General features: G+C 40.7%; 1 protein-coding gene across 1 annotated transcript; it reads right to left on the minus strand.

The window, feature by feature from the left end:
- Nucleotides 1-4,473: 4,473 nt before the first annotated feature.
- DDX20 (DEAD-box helicase 20) lies at nt 4,474-15,940 on the minus strand. The gene is made up of 11 exons (XM_040232035.1): nt 15,412-15,940; nt 14,670-14,764; nt 13,840-14,008; nt 13,123-13,237; nt 12,858-13,000; nt 12,579-12,717; nt 12,422-12,480; nt 11,037-11,119; nt 10,606-10,711; nt 10,379-10,480; nt 4,474-6,161 (listed from the first exon to the last, which is right to left on the minus strand). Exons 1-11 carry the CDS (start codon nt 15,710-15,712, stop codon nt 4,996-4,998), a joined length of 2,478 nt encoding a protein of 825 aa, XP_040087969.1. The 5' UTR covers nt 15,713-15,940; the 3' UTR covers nt 4,474-4,995.
- Between the last annotated feature and the right edge of the window lie 4,692 nt (nt 15,941-20,632).

Consider the following 20,632-nt stretch of genomic DNA (forward strand, 5'->3'; position numbering starts at 1 on the left):
CAAGACTAATTGCATAGAATCCTGTTCAAAAGAATAGATATTCTCAATGATAGCTGAACATGTGAGTCTACAATCATACAGGAGGATAGAGTCAGAAGTAGAAAAGTGAAAGAAAAATAAAAAATTTGAACAGAAATTAAAATGGCCAGTTAATGCTGATTCACAATTAACAAGCATCAATTTATGGATATGGATATGCTTGAGGACTTGACCCAGTTTTCAAACGATGATTCCTGCAGTTCAGGATCATGTCACTTTTTAGAATTGATCTAAACCTAGATGTTTAGGCTGTTAATGAATTCTAGTGATCCAGGCTCCCTCACTTCAATTACCAGAGAACTACAAGGCATAAACATCTTAACGCTGTTAATCTAAGGCAATATTAGTTTCCCTTGTCATCTAGTTGGCATGGTAACCATAACAGGAACCCAAAAGACTACTTTCCCTTTCTGATTCCCTTATGAAATCTTTGCAAAGCTTTAAAATGAGTGAAGGAAAAATGTTATGACCTGTCACCCTTGGAGCCCAAACAGCATCATTAAAACTAAGAGAAAGTGGATCAGAAAAAGAAACAGCTTTAAAGGGGTTCCTTTTGAGTCTTGTTTTCAATTCAGAATGTTCTATGTTTTTCTCATCAAGTGTGGGAATGAATTTCTCTTAGCAGGTTTCTCAACTACACTGGATGATGTCACACTAACCAGTGTAGGGCACTGACCCAAGTCCTGGGGCTCCTTGGACCAATAGACTATTTTACAAACCTGGGTGGTGGGAGGGATGGTATATTTTTGATAATCAGACATTCCGATGTAATGTTTTCCTTAGAGGTCACCCTCCCCCATTAATGTTATCGTGAAAAACATCATGTGTGTTCTTTTCTATTTTCATATAATAAATGGGCTTTGCTTACCAACATCACAATGGCAAAGAAGAAATACTGTACAAAACTACAGAAAGATAAACATGTGAAATCTTTCTATGGAAACAAACAAAAAAACCAACTCGAGTTTCCTGTTGTCTTCTTTTGAAACTGTAGTGCATATGTTAAAATGTATACCATTTACAGTATTGAGTCATGTGCCACTGCTGTACCCGATGTATCCAATCTGGATTAAACAATGTGCCACAAAATGACTATGATTGTTTAATACCTGTATTCTCCCGCTATACATTAGAAAATAAGGGGAATTTGAACAGAGACTTTTTCCCTCGCCAGAAAAAGTCACAGAATCTCAGAAGGGTGCTTAAGCTCTCGTCTCATCTTCCCTTTCCCATCCTCCCTCAATGCGAGCAACTCCTTTATGACATCTGAGATGGTTCTTGCCTGCTTGTATACTTTAGTTATGGATGTTCACTAACAGGGAAAGCATTTGATTGCATTTGTCAACAGCTCTATTTTGAGACTCAGCCCTGCATTACTGAAAGAAAAATAGGCTTCTATGTATCCGTATTGGTTCTGCTGAGAATACACTGAATATCTACCATCTAAACCAACGTCTCAAACTAAAAGGAAAACTCAAAATTAAATGCTATATTGAGTATAGCAAAAAGCTCGGATTTTAGAGGACAGAGCACATGTTCAGGTTCTATTATTTATATGACTTCACATCAGTTTTTCTGTGTGTGCATGTGGTCACACCCCACAGCTTGCGGGATTCTTAGTTCCCTGACCAGGGACTGAACCCTTGCTCCTGGCAGTGGAAAGCACGGGTGTCTTTAACCACTGGACTGCCAGGGAAGCTCCCAGTCTCTTCTTTCTTGGCTTCAGTTTGTTTCCTCATCTTAAAAATGAGGGGATTGGGTTAGCTGTCTTGAAGATCTGTTCTCAGTAATTCTGGTTTAGGTAGTGAAAACAACTGGCATTTTCACATTTCATCATAATGTGGCAAGAACAATGGGAGTTCTTTTGATTTCCCCACAACAGCCATCAATGAAAATTGTAAGGTTAAAGCAAATGTAAGGTTTGCTGTGTATAAATGTAAAGCAAATGTAAGAAATGCAAGGTTAAACCAAATGTGTGATGCAAGAAGGCCGAGCTGGCTGTGAAATTCATTTCTATCACTAATGTTCATAGCTTTATCATCCACTAGGTGTCACTACAGATCCACAGTTCAAATAATCTGGAGCAGAGTAATGAAATCAAATGCATGGTGAGCAATATGTGCTTTTTCATGAAAAAAGCACTAAATGTTAACTGGGGTATACATGCTTGTTCACAGAGACACAAAACAATAAACATATTCTGTCAAAATGAGAGAACAACCTGGTAATGCAGTTACAATGTCAGTTATGACTATCAAAAATAAATTTTATTTTTTTAAGATTAAGATAGGGTTATTTATATTTGAGGGAGGGGAAAAAAACCTAAGACTTTAAACTACTCCCTTGACTCATAAGAGTTGATCCATTAAGTATCATAATTTCTGTTCAATTATTTTTAGTGTTCAAGGGCTCTTACCTTTAAACCATTTTTTTAAGGTTAGCGATGTTAGTAGCTTAGTCATGTCCAACTCTTCATGACCCCATGAACTGTAGCCCACTAGCCTCTTATGACCATGGAATTCTCAAGGCAAGAATACTAGAATGGGTTGCCATTCCCTTCTCCAGGGGATCTTCCTGACCCAAGGATTGAACCCAGGTCTCCCACAATGCAGGGAGTCTTTATGGCCTGAGCCACCAAACAAGCCCTTTTTAAGGTTGCTGCTGCTACTGCGGCTAAGTTGCTTCAGTGGTGTCCGACTCTGTGCGACCCTATAGACGGCTTTAGGTTTAAAAGGTTAGCAATTATTATTGCAATATTTACACTACTTTTAAAGATTACTTTTAATTACCCAGTTACTTATATTAAGTCAGAATCATCCAAAGCAACAGGTTTCCTAAACATTTCTCTACATGTTAATGCTGCTAGCCTAATTTAAGTCTAACTTGAACAGCTATATAAATGTATTAATATTCTAGAAGACATTAAACCAATTCATAGTAGTCATTTATGTAAATGTATAAAGGCTCTCTATACTCATAAAAAGATTTTCCTTTTCTCTAGAAATTCTTATTAGCCATGTATCAGTTAAATCTTAGAGCTGGAAGGGACCCTAAAAATCTTTTGGTCTAACTGCCTCCTTTAACTGGTTAGACTATTGGACTTTGAGAGGTTAAATGACTAGTACAAGGTAAAAAAATAGGTAGCAGAGAGTCAACTAAGACAAACACTTCTTCCACTACACCACAAAACATTCTCAAGTAAATCTGCCTAAAACCTACCTACAGTTCCTAACAGATTAGGGGGATGACAATTTCAGCAGATTCCCTCCACAGCCAGCACAATAACTACACCCCTTATTTGGGAAGGTAACTGCTGAAATGTTCCAAGGAAAATGCTTATGAAAAATGAAATTATGGTATATGCTTACCTCCAGCTTATTTTCCTATTAAAAAAAAAGCAAACACAAAAAAGGCAACCCTAAAAGAGAATCCAATTAATTTCAAGACTAATGGGTATCCTAATTTATAATTAAGATACAGAAGTATCCTAATTAAAATCCCCTAGCAATGATAAACTGTGAACTTGGCTGTACTGTGGGGAAAAAGGGTGGAAAAAAAAAAAAAGAAGAGCTAAGCTCAATTATGTAACAATGACAGGATCTTAAACGTGTAATTAAAGTCATCTTAATGACATGCTGAACCTCATTATGGATTTGCTTTTTACAGTGTTAATTCACTCTAACTTGGTAATGCATGTACAGTACTGGTATATATATGTAAAGCCTATCACTGCCCAACCCAAATGACAGGAATCTAAGTTAAACCATTAGGGCTGTGTTATGTGAGTGCTGGACAGTTAATGACAATGGCTGCAGATATTTGCTGACAGCCCTGGGGGAAAATGTTTATACTGCCTAGACAAGTATGTACATAGGAAAGGAGAGCTTCCCTTTTAAAAAGTAAATACGTATCTCTATTCATAGGTGGTTCTCTCACTACAAATCCCTTTCACAGAAAGGATGTGGAACCAAACACAAATTCATAAAAGGGATGCTATAAAGAAATTAAAGAATATGTAACTTCCAATAACATTTTTCCAAATCATAACTTATAGACAGAATTTCAGAAAAATGCTAGAAATCTCCCTTAGCCTACTAACTAGCAGAGTAGGGCAGCTATTAATTTGGGTCCCAGAGATGGGCTTCAAAGGGTCTATGAACCCTTTGAAAACAAATTCTTGTTTATAGAATGAGAAATTTTCTGGGACAAATCTATAGCTTTCATCAGATTCATAAAAGGATCCAAAAATCAACAAAGATGAAGACCTGCTCCTTTTCCGGAGAAACAAAAGACAGCCACTGATCCTTAGCTATTTAATGCATATCAAAAACACAGACAGCTTCCATAATCTTAAAAACAAGACATCATCAAAAGATGAACAATAAATATGTCACCACACTTGGCTGAGTTTCTTTTTTTACTGGAAGCAAATAGCATCAAATCAAGGACCTTGGGAAAGTCTGAATCAATGTTTATTCCCAAAAGGAGAAGCAGTTTTCTGATCTACTATGCTACAAATTTCTTTAAGAACACACCTCTATGGAAATGCAGCCCAAGACTTTTGGAAAGAACTCCACAACATAAACTAGCATTACCTTTCAAATCTCAAGGTTTTTATTTCTTTTAAAGTAAGCAGCGGGAAGTCTTTTTCAGCGTTTCTTTTCAGAACTGCTTAGAGAAAATGGCACCCTGGACTTTTAGCTTTACGTCCCCCAAATTTTCTTTCAAGAATCTAATCCAGGGAGCCTTCTTTAAAAAGATCTTTAAAAAGATAATACACTTGACCTACATCAGGTTGATTTAGGTCAAAACAATCTGAAAAATAGATATGTCCCAGCAGAAAACCTCAAGACTTCTCCAATTCCTCAAAAAATGCCACTATATGCCACTCCACTATAGGTCAAGGAGGATGGCAATCACTTGCTATGCCCAGATGGTATGAGGGACAGCCTACTGTCACTGGTTGCTGTGCATCATTTCTTGTAGATAAACGGTATTCATCTGATAGGCTGCCATCCAACTTGGATGCCTCTGAGCATTCCAATAATATGACTGAGAAGCAGCAGCGTAGTATTCCTGCCATGCCCTGTAGTAAGCTCTCCAGTACTCCTCATAGTCCTGATACGTATCAGAAAAACTTGGATGTGTTTCCCTGTGGCAGTCATACCAACCATCTTCCTGGGGCTCTGTCTGCAACCGATAGGAAGATCGCCTGGGAAGGTTTCTCCGGGTCTGCTTAGCTCTCTGGTTATGGTTAGCTCCCTCCTTATGCCTTGTCTTTACTTGGATTTCAGTTGGTTCTTGATACTCTACTAGGCTAGGGGTGTCATTTCCATTCAGAGGCTGTTCCAAAGAGATGTGGCCATCCACAGGAATAGATTCTGAGTCTTTCAGCTGAGTATCAGAAGAAACTTCCAAATATGACTTATTTCCTTTGCTCTGGGAAGAAGTCCTTGAGCTGTAAGAATCACTGTCACTCTCGGAGTCTCCAGATTGGCTGCTACTTGCCAATATCTGCACTCTCTCTTCAGTAATTCTATTTTTCACAAAACCATTTTGAGGATTCACAGACTGATCCCCAGGACCTGTGTAGTGCCTGATGATTTCCACAGGTTTCTCTAAACCCTCTTTAATATAGTGTTCATAATCCTCCACCAATTCTGCAAAAGTCAAAATACACGGCAAATGGGTTTTAAAGGAAGACAGACAAGGAATTTTGGGGAGTGACACAGAAGCTTCTTTGACTTGGTGCTGACTGTTAGTAGGGTTTTCAACTGAGGTCTGGACAGAATTCTTCATTTGCTCTTCCAGTTGTACTGCAGAGCCCAGTTCTTTCGGTGATATGGCTTTTTCTACGATTCCACACTCTGAATGGCTTTTCACAGGAAGTTTTTGTTTGGTATTATTTTTTGATTTCACTGATACTGCAGATATAGAAGTATTTCTAGATGAAGCCATGTGTTTACCATGAGCTTTCTGAGTTTGAAAGGTTCTCTCTAGTTTTTGAACGTGCTTTTTTAGAGGCTGGGTAGGTACACTTGCTAAACCATACGTATGCACGGCAGCTTCAACCTCCACATCCCAATCCAAACATTCTTCCATCAGACCAGGAGGAATAGGATCTACATAAAAGGAATTTTAAAAGTGTTAAATTCTCAAGTTGCTTTAGATCAGCATTTTCTGAACGGTTTAATAAAGCTTTCCGTGGTCAAAAGGGTTAAGAAACAAAATACACTAACAATATACTAAGAAGCTTAATATATTAGTATTTTAAAAGACCTGAGTAATCCTCACAGGAAAGAATTTTGCTGATAAATATATAAGACCCATCCCATACCCATTAGCAATATCACCCTCTAACCTCTTAGTGAAAAGAGCTGATTCTAGGAGTAAGGTGTGCCTCTGTAGCAGCTCTCCTACCCCTCGTTATCCCCCTCTCACCAACTCCTTCCTGTGATCTCACTACTCACAGCAGCAAAACAAAGGTATGAGAAAACGGATCATGCTCCCTAAAGCTTACCAACTGGGAAATATGACAACCGCAACTCTGCACCCAAGTAAATCTGCCACCCTATATTATATTCTACCAGGGAAAAATCAACGCCCTCAGTGGTGGAGGGAAAAAGCCTCCACAGGGGAAAACAGACAGATCGATGACTGTGGAAAGATCTGTGATATCAACGGCACTTGTAAATCTAAAAAAATTTACTGGCTCTAACCCTCTGAATTTCCTCTTCCAGCCAGATGTGACAATTTGCTTCTACCTGCACTCAGGTCTTTCCACAGTGGACCAATTTTCATCTTAGACCAAGTACATACAGCCTCAGCTTTGCAAAGCTCTCACCTGTCACTGCTGGTGCTGTTCCAACTATACCCACTACTCATTCCCTCAGATCTGGATTCTTCAGCTGGGGCTCCTGATTCTTCACTGAATAGAAACTCTGACTAAACTCAGATTCCTACTAAGATAATATCCCTTGCTTGCATAGATCTATCATTCAGGTCAATTTCCCTCCTAATCTTGCTCCAGGATACTCACCTGAACAGTCTGTGGTCACACAAGTGCTTAGTCCAATACAGATCTAACACCATGAGTATCATTTTCTCACAATTTCAGGGCTTTGTTAACACTTCATAAAGATCCAAATACATGTCATTTTCCAGTAACCAAAGACAACTTTTTTTTTTATCACTAGATGTTATGATACTAAATCCTACCACAAGGCCTAGCCCTCATATGTCAACTTTAAATTTTTTTCTGTATTTATAAAGATTATCAACACTTATACATAGAGAGAATTCACAAAAAACAGTCTCAGAGAACCTAAAGAACATCTACTCTAAAAACAAATACTTTGTAAACCAGGACATAAACTTAAGAGTAATTTAAAAAATCTGTAAAAAGATCATAAAATGAGTTATCACAAAGCCAGAATTACTAAAATTCACAGTACTCCTAGACCTGTGCTTAATTTAGCTTTGTAAAAATCACTAAAGGAGTGAAATATATTGGTAAATATTCACTGCCATATTTATTCAATAACATACCCCATTTTCTAGAAAATCATGTATGTTTATATAACTATACAATATCTATATATGTATATAGATATGTATCTATATAATGTATGGAGGAGAAGGGGACGACAGAGGATGAGATGGTTGGATGGCATCACTGACGCATTGGACATGAGTTTGAGTAGGCTCCCAGAGTTGGTGATGGACAGGGAAGCCGGATAACTGAGCGACTGAACTGATGTGTGTGTGTGTCAGACAGAACTGAGCAACTGAACTGATGTATGTGTATGTGTCGGGCAGAACTGAGCGACTGAACTGGTGTGTGTGTGTGTGTGTGTGTGACAGAACTGAGTGACTGAACTGGTGTGTGTGTGTGTGGGACAGAACTGAGCGACTGAACTGATGTATGTGTATGTGTCGGACAGAACTGAGCGACTGAACTGGTGTGTGTGTGTGTGTGTGTGTGTGTGTGTGGGACAGAACTGAGTGACTGAACTGATGTATGTGTGTCGGACAGAACTGAGCGACTGAACTGGTGTGTGCGCGCGTGTGTGTGGTGTGTCGGACAGAACTGAGCGACCGAACTGATGTGTGTCTGTGTGTGTCTGTGTGTCGGAGAAGGCACCCCACTCCAGTACTCTTGCCTGGAAAAATCCCATGGATGCAGGAGCCTGGTAGGCTGCAGTCCATGGGGTCACTAAGAGTCGGACAAGACTGAGCGACTTCACTTTCACTTTTCACTTTCATGCGTTGGAGAAGGAAATGGCAACCCACTCCAGTGTTCTTGCCTGGAGAATCCCAGGGACGGGGGAGCCTGGTGGGCTGCTGTCTATGGGGTTGCACAGAGTCAGACACGACTGAAGCAACTTTTAGAAGTAGCATATATATATATATATTTACACGCACCTGCCTTATATATATATATATATATTTTTTTTTTTTTTTTTGACCTGTCTCATGGGAAATCTGTATGCAGGTCAGGAAACAACAGTTAGAACTGGACCTGGAACAATAGACTGGTTCCAAATAGGAAAAGGAGTACGTCAAGGCTGTATATTGTCACCCTGCTTATTTAACTTACATGCAGAGTACATCATGAGAAACACTGGGCTGGATGAAGCACAAGCTGGAATCAATACTGCCAGGAGAAATATCAATAACCTCAGATATGCAGATGACACCACCCTTATGGCAGAAAGTGAAGAGGAACTGAAGAGCCTCTGATGAAAGTGAAAGAGGAGAGCGAAAAAGTTGGCTTAAAGCTCAACATTCAGAAAACGAAGATCATGGCATCTGGTCCCATCACTTCATGGCAAATAGATGGGGAAACAGTGGCTGACTTTATTATTTTGGGCTCCAAAATCACTGCAGATGGTGACTGCAGCCATGAAATTAAAAGACGCTTGCTCCTTGGAAGAAAAGCTATAACCAACCTAGACAGCATATTAAAAAGAAGTGGCATTACTTTGCCAACAAAGGTCCGTCTAGTCAAGGCTATGGTTTTTCCAGTGGTCATGTATGGATGTGAGAGTTGGGACTATAAAGAAGGCTGAGCAATAAAGAATTGATGCTTTTGAACTGTGATGTTGGAGAAGACTTTTGACAGTCCCTTGGACTGCAAGAAGATTCAACCAGTCCATCCTAAAGGAAATCAGTCCTAAATATTCATTTGAAGGATTGATGTTGAAGCTAAAACTCCAATACTTTGGCTACCTGACACAAAGAACTGATTCATTTGAAGACCCTGATGCTGGGAAGGATTGAAGGCGGGAGGAGAAGGGGATGACAGAGGATGAGCTGGCTGGATGACTTCACCGACTCAAGGGACATGAGTATGAGTAAACTCCAGGAGCTGGTGATGAACAGGGAGGCCTGGCGTGCTGCAGTCCATGGGGTCACAGAGTCGGACATAACTGAGCAACTGAACTGAACTGAACACACTAACATGCATACATTAACATATACAGCTGACCTTTGAATAACACAGGTTTGCACTGAGGGTTTGAAGGTCCAGTCATACACACTTCTTCCAGTATATATGCCAGCACTACACAGTCTGTTGTTGGCTGAATCAGTCAATGTGGAAACGCAGATATGGAGGGCTGAGTCTGAGTTATATAGGGACTTATGCTGCGTGGAGGCTCAGCACATCTAACTCCCATGTTATTCAAGGGTCATGTTATTTATACAGCATATAAATCATATTTCCACACAAGAGTTTAGGGTTTTTAAAAAAGTTTTCAAGAAATCATTAATAGTTTCAAAACATGCATTGTTTCCAAGATGGCACTTTTAAAAAGCAGCTCGATAAATGATTCATTAAAATCAAAAGAAAATACTTAAACATTTTCAGAACAGTATTCAAATTAAAGATACTTCCTCATAATAACAAAGGAGAATATGACAAGAATTATCTTCACCACATCATAAAAGGTAAGATACATCCTTGATATAAAAGAATAAAATCAAATTTGAAGGCTATAAAGTAAAACATGGAGTTAATACAACAGAAATATATTTTTCACTTTTCATGTGAAAAATATATTGTTAGCTTACAATTTTCTCCCTGCTACTTATTAACTGTAAGACCTTAGGCAAATAGTTAACCTCTCTCTGTCTCAATATCCTCTTCTACAAAAGGTAGATAACAGCACATAACTCAAAGGATTGTGGTGAGCATTAAATGAGTTAACATACGTAAATACTTATAAATACTTAGAACATTACACATCATAAATACTCTATATTTGCTATTATTTTCATTAGGCCTATCATCATTACCATTATTATTTCAACCGCAAATGACACAGATAAAATGTACCTGGTAAAGGCAGAAGATTGACAGTGCATTTCTGGGCAATTTTCATCATCATGTTTTCTTCTTCTCCCCTGCAGCAGTAGGTCACTGTCAGTCCCAAAGTACCTAAAGCACCGAAGGAATGTTAAGTAGTAAGTCAGTTTTCATATAAATGACGCTCCAAGTCCACTTGCCACAGTACAGCTTCCTTCCTCCCCTTAAAGAAAGCATCCCAACTTTGTTCTTTTTACCAAAACGGCCAGCTCTGCCAATCCGATGCATATATGTCTCCCAATCCAATGGTACATCCAGGTTTACAACTAGGTTCACCTTCTCAGCATCAATTCCACGGGAAGTCTTGAAGAAAAGAACAATTGCTTGTTTGCAGTAACTACTGCATGGACACACTATTATTCTAGTGTAACCAAGAGCCAAATTAAGAACACGAGGATATTTAGGAGCAAAGGAAAATTTGTTTCTAATGAATAGCTGACTTTAAGAATAAAGATTAAAAACACAAAAGATATTTTTAGGAAAACATATTCCCCAGCACTGGAAATATGATTATCTTCTGGTATTCCTGTCAGATACACCCACCTAAAATAATAGTTGAAATCTGTACATTTGATAACAGAACATATGTCCAGATGGAATAGTCACCCAAACTGAACAGGAAATTTACCAAATCTGTGGAAATGAGGACTCTGCAATGAAACTGCTTCAGTTTAGCCATAGCATCAAGACGCTGATTCTGATTCATGTTGCCTAAAAAGATCCAGAAATAAAGTCACATAAAACAAGCTAATATACATTTATCAAATCCACAAAAAGCAGAAATAATAATATCCAGTCTTAACAGTTTAAAAATATAACAACCAAAGTTAACTCTGTCATTATATGGAAATCTGGGTTAAGACCTAAAGTCAGAATCTTTTAAAATATAGTTAGGCAATCAAGTCAAAATTCAATTTTAATTTTTTTCTTATTTTTATTTTTTGGCCAAGCTGCAGTATGTAGGGATCTTAGTTCTCCAACCAGAGATTAAACTCATGCCTCCCTGCAGTGGGAACACAGAGTCTTAACCACCGGACCACCAGGGAAGTCCCGAAAAATTCAGTTTTAAATGACTTAGACTATGCCTGCAGATATAACATTATATCTAAAAGTTACATATAAGGTTTAGCAATTCTTAGCAAAATAAAATTGCTTTAATCAGCTGCTTATCAATTTGGTGTTGAAATGTGATCTACAGTCCAAGTGGTCCATGGGATATATCATCACCAAACAAGCCTATGCTAACAGGTTAAAAACTAAGCTGAGATAGCAACCAAAACTCTAAAAAGGCTCTCACTGATCAAAAATTCCTTTCAATCTTCCATTCCTAGGTCAGCAGTAATAAATCAATTTTGTGTCAAAAATCAATCAGTTCTGAGTCTTCCTTGGTAGTAGCTCAGTGAAAAAGAATCTGCCTGCCAATGCAGAAGACATGGATTCAATCCCTGGTTTGGAAAGATCCTTCATGCTGTGGAGCAACTAAACCCATGCATCACAACTACTGAACCTGGGAGCCCAGGAGCTGCAACTACTGAAGCCTGCTAGCCTAGAGTCCATGCTCCACAACAAGAGAAGCCACTGCAAGGAGAAGCCCAATCACCGAAACTAGAGGAAAAGCCTTCCCAGCAGTGAAGACCCACCACGGTCATAAATAAATAAATGAAAATCAATCGGATCTGCCTTCCAAGAGACCATAAAAGTCAATTTAGTCAGCAATTCTTAGCAATTTTAAAATGATTATCTTAAGACAAAAAAAGACTTTGTTTTTATAAAATTAGTTATTTGTGGATATAACTCAAGTTTTCTAATATTATATTATAAACCATGTTACTTCTTTAAAAAACAAGGATATTGGTATAACCAAGTCTCAGTGAAAAATAAACCTGAAATTCCTTTTACTCTAAAGACTCAGTATAATAAACAAGTCAACTCATGAAGTGGTATCTCTCCTGACTTTGGAGAAGCTTCAAGTCAGGATACCTAACAAAGATTAAAGTTAAGAGGTGAAGTTACCTGAAATGTACTCAGCAGGAAAGCCTTTAGAAGAAAGAATATCAGCCAAGTGTTGTGCTCTATGAAAAATAACACAGAGGGTTATAATTTTACAAATACTGTCCACACCTATCTTTGTATTTTGTAAGTTCCCCAGATGATTTTTAAGGTACAGTACCTGCTGTGTAAGTTAGAAAAGACTAAAGCTTGATTAAATGGAATTTTGCTGAACAGTTCCTGTAAATGTTGAGTCTTTTCCTCAAAAATCTTATGGGCCAAAGGGTATGAATTGACAATCTTATAATACTGCTTCAAACCTATAAAGAAGAGTCTTCTGTTAAAACAAACCTATTTGCTAAATAGAGCAAATATGAAAGCAATAGACAACTAAACGAAAGAAAGCTCCAGAATATCATGAACAAACCCAGTAAGTAACAAATCCAAAATCTATACACACCTATTAGACTTGGATCACTGGAATTTAGTCTTACAAAAGTGGGCTCCCTCATGTACTTTGTCAAAGCATTAGCCAAAAATTCAGGGTAAGTAGCTGACACTGCCAACATCTGTTTACTTGCAGGCAAGGAAGAATAAATCCAACTGCAAAATAAAAGAAAAACACACACTCTGAAAACTATTCAGATGGTAATCACCACTTAGAAAAGCCAGAGACAGATACTTTGGAGTACCGTTTTAATAGTCAAGTTACTTATTTTCCTTACTTTATTTGCTCCTGGAAGCTGCCTTCTTCTAAAAGCTTATCTGCTTCATCAAGAATAAAGAGACGTATACTGCCTGGATTCAAGTAGTCAAGTTCTATCAGTTGTTTAATTCTGCCTAAATTCCAGAAAACAAAACAAAACATATTCAAATATTCATAAAGCACCAATTTGTGGAAATTTCAGCCAATTCTGTTACTCTACTTAACAGGTGGAACTGCTGATCTGAGCCAACCCTCACTATTCTCTATTTACACACTAAACCACAAATTAGAAATCTTGAGTTCTGATCTTACCTAAATCCATTATTTTTCCCTCACATTTCATCACCAATATGTATGGAAAATAAACACTATTCCTGTTCAGAGCTATAAGGCACTGAATGCTAGATTGTGATTCTGAGTGATTCATTACTGAAAGACAATACAGAAGCAAAAAATAATCCCAATCCATGGCTTAGAAGGGCTTCCTGAAAGTCATCTCAATACTCTTCTTTTCAAAAGCCTATCCCATACTTATTCTTAAACATCCTTAGGAATGGAAATTTTATAAATTCTGTTGGTAATCCTGTCATGTGTTTATATCTCACTAATCTAATGTTCTTCATCTTTAATACTCAAAATAATTACCATAGTTATCAAAGACTGCCATATACTTATTGTTATATAAAAGTGCTCAGTTACTTAAAAGCCCAGTAATTAAAAGGTACTGATATCTTACCAGGAGAACCAACAGCAATATGACACTTTTTAAGTCTGGTTTTGTCTTGTGATAATGGAGTCCCTCCAATAAACACATGACACTCTAACCCTTCCATTTTTATTCCAATGGCTGTGATAACAGAATGTATCTGTACAGCAATTTCTCTTGTAGGAGCCAAGATCAAAATCTAAAAACAAAACAAAACATAAAATATACCTTTAACAAGTCAGCAGAATAAATACATAAGGTAGGACCTCAAAAAGATATCCCCAATGCCGGCATAATTGTTTATAGATAACATGGGCAAATCACATGATCTTTAACAAATCTTTGCCGAAGAAATGATCCCCAAACCCAAATCTCCTGTTAATTTGGGTAAAGCCATCTTAGACATACTCTGAGGGAATCTAGAAAATGGGAGATCAGTATAATACATTCACTGTAAGAACCACCTAGTTACCAACAACAGCCAAGCACCTCATTACCACAAATCAGGCAAAATGCTAACTCTCACCATAATCTGGTGAGCAAATAAAAGCATTAAAAAAGCCCTATCTGTATTCTCAAGAAATGACAACATTGACACACATGGCAGACTTGTTTAATTTAACATGTAGTAATAACAGAAATCTCTAAACTTCTCTTTGGTCACTATCCCATCCATACCACCACCACTCAACAGCCTCAGTGTCTACTTTCCCCGTATACTTGTCATATGCCTCAAGGGAATCATTGAGGCATATGACAAGCATATTCACTTCTATCTCTGAGGAGCCACTGGTATTTATCTGACGTGTAGTAAAATCCACATAACACACCTTCCTTTGGGTCATCTGAGCTAAACTCACCTGGGTACTCAGGTTCTCAAGAACAAGAGAGTCCAAAGCAATGGTGGAGAAGACACAGGTTTTCCCAGTTCCAGACTTAGCCTGAACAATTAAATCTGAGAAGAAGAAAAAGTTAGCTAGGACTGAAGAAACTTATGTACCAATCCTAGAACTAGAAGGGTCTCCAGAGAGATCACATCGTTGGCACTTTGGTTTTTACCCTTAACTCTTAAAAAAGCATGAAGACATATCCAGGAACAGGCCTCCTCCCTGAACCCCTACCGTTTCTTTTCTTCTTTAGGCTTAAGAACCAGAAGTTTGAAGTATGAAATCAAAGTATCAGGAGGGTCACATTCCCTCCAAAGGCTCTATGGTTATCAATACAATTCTTCCCTGTCTCTTTCAGCTTCTGATGGCTCAGACATTTTTTGGCGCGAAGCTGTGTAACTCCAATCTCTGGCTTTAATCACTGGATTTAGGGCCTACCCTAATCCAGGATGATCTCATCCGAGATCCTTACTACTGTTTACTTTTCTCAAACATAGAACTACTTGTCAGAGTGGAATGGACCTTAAATATCTCCAAATTCAGTACTGCGCCTCCGTTTGACAGCGTAGGAAATAGAGGCTCGCGGAATGCGGTGTCGTGCCCCTGCAGGCAGCCGCCCTGGGCCCTTTCCGGCCCTCGCCATGGCTCGACCCCCCCCAACCCCCCGCATTCCCCACTTTCGGCCCTCCGGGCCCCTCAGTGTCCCCTCCCTCACCGAGTCCACATCGCCCCAGCGGGATGGCCTTCAGCTGCACGGGCGACGGCCGCTCGAAGCCAACCGCCCGCAGGCCCTCCAGCACCGGGCGCGACAGCAGCAGCGACTCGAAGTCTGCCGGCTCCGCCAGCAGCACGTCCCCAGTGCGGGTCCGCGGGCCGCTGATGTCGTGAGCCGTCCGCAGGGTCCGCACTGGCCGGGAGGCTGGCTCCGGGGACAAGAACTGCGTGGCCACACGCTCCGCCGGCATAGCGGTCTCCACGGTCTCTAAGGCCGCCGGGGCTTCAAACGCAGCCGCCATGGTAGCCGCGCCGCCGGATCTCGCGGTACTTGGGGCGAGGCTGGGAGCCTGAGAGCGAGAAGAGGAAAAACTTTATTGGCAGTCTTCCTGCGAAGACACTAACACGCCAGGCCTCGGAAAGGAGGGGAAGTTGAAGGCTTAGAAACACTCGGAAACAGCTACAACAACAAAAAAATGTGACCAGAGGATGGCGGGAAAAGGAAGGAGAGGAAAGCAGAGGCTACCGGCGTATCGCCGCCTGCGACCTGTAGAGGGCGCCGCGCGCTAGCGATGGGAGCCCCGCCCCGCCCCTAGCCCCTCTGTGGGCGGGTCCGCCCGGCCCAGCGCCCGGAGTTGGCTGCCTCACAACGCTGTCTTTGTGATGCGCTCTGTGCGTCAAGCTCCCCGCCTCCGGGCCGTGACTCCGCGGTGGCCCCCTCCCTATCCCCACCCTGTCTCGTCCCAACTCGCTGCCTTGTCCTGCGCTCTCAGAGAGCGCCCGGACTACAGCGAGACGATTGAGCACGTTGCATAGTATATATGTCTGTGTGGTTTCCTCTTTGTGTCCCCAACCCCTAGCACCGAACCTGGCACCCGGTTAGCCCGGATAAAAGAAATCGGATAGGAACCAGCAACTGCACTGACAGCCCCCACGGTCGTATCTCCACCTCCGACCTCTGAACTCCACACTTGCACCTCCATCTCCTGTCTCAACACCTCCACTTCCATGTCTAACGTCAAATTTAACGTTTTCTGTGTGTTGTGCCTATCCCTCCCCACCACCATCTCAAGAACAACTTTAGGTCTCAGCTCAGATATCACCTTTTCAAAGAAGACTTTCCTGAACACCCTGAGATAACTCCCTCATCCTGGCAGCTCCCCAGCTTTTCTCATCACTCTATTCCCGTGTTCTGGTTTATTTTTCTTCATGGTACTTATCACTAGCTGAAATCGTGTTTATTGTCTGTCTCCCCCACTCTATGAGGACAGAGATCTATTCTCTCTTGTTCTCTTCAATATCTCTTGTTGGAAAAAAGCAATCTGACCCAGAGTAAGTGCTCAATATTTATTGAACAAATGAGTTCCTATAACAAAGTCTGAATCATAACTCCCCATGTTAGTGTTTCTGGAACCTAATCTTACAATTCCAAATCTAAAGATAATTCTACATCTAACCCCAACTTTTGCCTTTATCCTGATATCATAATTCTGGTCATTATCTCTTACCAGTTTACACTTCCCTTCTCTCTTTCTCTCTGTCTCTCTCTCTCTCACACACACACACAGTGATGATGCAGATTCCAAAAGAGGTAGGAGGAGTTTGGCTTGGTAATCTCATTGGGAAGGGGTCCTCAGATGCATTTTTCTTAGAAATTTATAAAACGCTAAGTATCAACTGTTCCTGTGAAAGAAGGGGGCCTGTTGGGAGTGAGCAGTAAAGGTTTCAGACTTCCTCCTAGTACCCTACCTCTTTCATTCACCTAATCCTTGAATACCAAACCTCAGAATTATTCTTGACTCCAGCCTGCACTATACCTCCCCTTTCTTTTTCTTTCTTGACCTCATGGTGCAACATGCGGGATCAACCAGGGAGTGAACCCCTTGAATACTAGGCCAGCAGAGAAAGTGGCGAATCCTAACCCCTGGACTGCCAGGGAAGTCCCTCTCCTTTCTAACAGTTACAAGGGCAGGTAATTTTGCCTCTGAATATCTCATCCATATCTCTTCTCCAGTCTCCATAGCATCTGTCCTATTTTAGGTCCCTTTATCATCCTAACTACTTCAACAGCCTCCTGAACGGTGCCCTTGCTCAGAGTTTCTTCTTTCTCCCAGCCACCTACCCCACAGGCACTGGAGTGACCTTTCTTAAGTAGATATCTTAGGCTGTTTGGGTACAGCTTCTGATCCTACTCCTTTTGACCACCTTTTTTATTTCCCATCCCAGGGTCCCAGTTCTCACTATAAGTGATTCCAGTCTAGCTCTTACCTTGTTCTGTTTACTTATTTACATATCTGTCCTTCACACTAAATAAGCTATGAGTTTCTCAAGGATGGAGATTTTCTTACCCTAGGCTGTCCAGTCCAGCACCAAGCCCTTGGTGGACCTAACAAACATTGAATGACACACATTTTCCTGCTCAAAAATCTAAGCTGGATTTTCATGCTCAGCAGCAGCTATGTAGAACTCACACCAATCACCAATGAACTTAGCTCTCATCCCAAAAGAAATACAAAGGCTATTTTTCCAGAAAAGAACATTTATAGTTTTTTAAAGGCATTCTGTCATTACATTTGTTGTTTACAAAGTCTTATGGACACAAATATTGCAGTTATATTATTAGGCATAAACTATATTGCTATAGCTAAAATCAAATCAATACATTTTTTTCTTCAGTAGTTAAAAAAAATAGAATAATGCTGTTGTTCATAATGTTTAGTACCATAAAAATAAAACACAAAGGTAAGAGACCATTTAATAATCAGGAGGTATGAGAGTAACATACACAGAAAAAAGTTGGACTGCTGTCTACCTCCTGGCCTCTCCCAGGATAAAATCACAATGGGACCCCAGCCTCCTTTTATACTGTTTTGTCTGCCTGGAAGGTCTTTCCTTATGTTATATACCTGGAAGCTAGTGGCGGGATCAGTTCCTGTGAACTGAAGAAGTGGGAGTAAGATATCCACTCAGAATGGATTTTCAGGTTCAAACAATCATTTCACAGTGGAAGTTTCTGCACCCAGAGGAAAGGTAAATAATGTAAAAAAAAAAGACAGGAGGGTAAGGTGGCCCACCTGGGTGTGAGTAACCATGGGAATATGTGGGGAAAAAAGGAGGGAACTAAATTTTGGTTTTTTTTTAATAGCATTTATTATTTTTTGTTCCATCGGATCTTTGCGCGAGGGGGTTTCTCTAGTTGCAGTGCACAGGTTTCTCATTGCTGTGGCTTCTCTCGTTGCAGAGCACGGGCTCTAGGGCGCACAGTACTGGCAGCACAGGGGATCAGTAGTAGCAGCTGTAGAGCACAGGCTCAATAGTTGTGGCACAAGGGCTTAGTTGCTCCACAGCATGTGGAATGTTCAAGATTGAATCCACATCACCTGCATTGGTAGGCAGATTCCTCTTTACTGTACCACCAGGGAAGTCCTTAGATTTATTTTTAATTGGAGGATAATTGCTTTACTATGTTGTGTTGGCTTTTACCATACAACAGTGTGAATCAGCCATAAGCATACATATATCCCCTCCCTCTTGAACCTCCCTCCCACCCCTCTACCCCATTCCATCCCTCTAGGCCATCACAGAGCACTGGGCTGAGCTCCCTTGTTACACAGCAACTTCCCACTAACTATTTTACACACAGTAATATATATATATCAAGAACTAAGATTTTTATAGCCACTTTTTCTCATTTGATCCTCAGAGCAACAAAGGGTAGGCAACCTTATTATTTGCATTCAATCTGCAAACATCTCTATTCATTCTTGCAACAGAAATCTAAAGGCCTAAATCTAAAGGCTGATTTGTAAATCAGCCAAATGCTGGAGATACAAAGATGGGACAAAATAAACAGAGCACTTGCCCTCAAGCAGAAAGATACGTGCAAACAGACAGCAGCGACCAAGGAGGAAATATACAAGGTGCTGTACAATTATATGCAGCACTGACATTTTTTCAGAGCCTTAGCTGCTCAAAGTGTGGCTGTCATGTGGGAGATAGTGAGAACTTCTGAGAAATGGAGAAAAACAGCTTTTGGTATTCAGAGACCAACAGCTTTTTTCTCTATGCCCTTCTTTCCCCACCTCAAATCAAAGTGGTTTAAAGCATGCATAGAACTAGAAGAAAACCTCCATGCCCAGATCACTCTTTTCCTACTCCCTGGAGTCGAGCCCTTCTGCCATGACAGCAGCACCAGGAGACAAAGTCCTAGTCCCTTGAAGCACTGGGGGCTGATTTTCTGAGCTGATCCTGGAGGATAGATAAGGAATTCAATCAGGCAGTGGGGGTGGAAAGAAAGCTCACCAGGCAGACAACATAGAAAGATATTCTGGGCAGAAGGAACAGTTTGTGCAAAGGCGTGGAAGCATGAGAAACCACAGCAGTTAGGGAAGGTATGAGCTTCAGCGTGAACGCAGGCAAGTATGGCCGCAATTACCAGGAAATAAGGTTGCAGAGCTGTACTGGTCCCATAGTGTGGAGGGCCTTGCCTGCCACCACCACAAGGAATATCAAATTAATGTGTTATGCTTGCCCAAAGTGGGATAGTGTTAGGTCACAATCGAGAGAAATGCAATTGGAAATATAGGCTAGGGCTTGATAGATGACAAAGCTGAGGAGTTTGGATTGTTACTTGCAGACCATCGAGCATCTTCTCAGTTTGGGATCTAACATGAGGCAGTAACTACAAGGCCCACTTTACACGCTGTTTCTCACACCTAACAGGGTCCTTTAGGTGTTAAACGCCCCTTTCTGAGTGTCAGTGCTTACCCATGTGCTGCTTAGCCCACAAACAGTGGCTGAGCACGTGTTTTCCGATTCTCTCTTCTGGGCGAAGGGAACCCTTCCTCCTGTACTCTTCAGTTCATCTCCTCAGTGGACTAGTACCATCCATAACTTTAGGTTATGTCAAGTTTATTAAGTAACAGTATCTGGCCTTCTGGACAGAATTTTTGTTTCATGACCTTGTTGGATCCTACGTAGTGAACTTTTGATGTGGAGGATAACTATTTTCACATGTGCCCCTTGGCCTGTGGGGTGACCAAATCCTTAGTGTTTTCAGACAGGTATGAGGAGCAGGGGAGAAGCAGCAAAGGCCCGGGTTCCCACTCTCGTTCACGGCCACCTCCCACCACGGGGGCCTGCCTCCCTGGCTTTCAGTAAAGGACCCCAGGCCGTTCTCTCTCTCTCTCTCTCTCTCTCTCTCTCTCTCTCTCTCTCTCTCT

The sequence above is a fragment of the Oryx dammah genome, unplaced genomic scaffold (genome assembly GCF_014754425.2).
Source record: "Oryx dammah isolate SB20612 unplaced genomic scaffold, SCBI_Odam_1.1 HiC_scaffold_28, whole genome shotgun sequence".
In the NCBI taxonomy this organism is placed as follows: domain Eukaryota; kingdom Metazoa; phylum Chordata; class Mammalia; order Artiodactyla; family Bovidae; genus Oryx; species Oryx dammah.

Coding starts and splice junctions, on each gene's coding strand:
- DDX20 (XM_040232035.1), bottom strand. CDS start 15,712: ATGGCGGCTGCGTTTGAAGCCCCGGCGGCCTTAGAGACCGTGGAGACC. Junction 14,765..15,411: donor GCTGGGGCGATGTGGACTCG/GTGAGGGAGGGG, acceptor TCTTCTTCTCAG/ATTTAATTGTTCAGGCTAAG. Junction 10,481..10,605: donor TGGCAGAGCTGGCCGTTTTG/GTAAAAAGAACA, acceptor TCGGTGCTTTAG/GTACTTTGGGACTGACAGTG.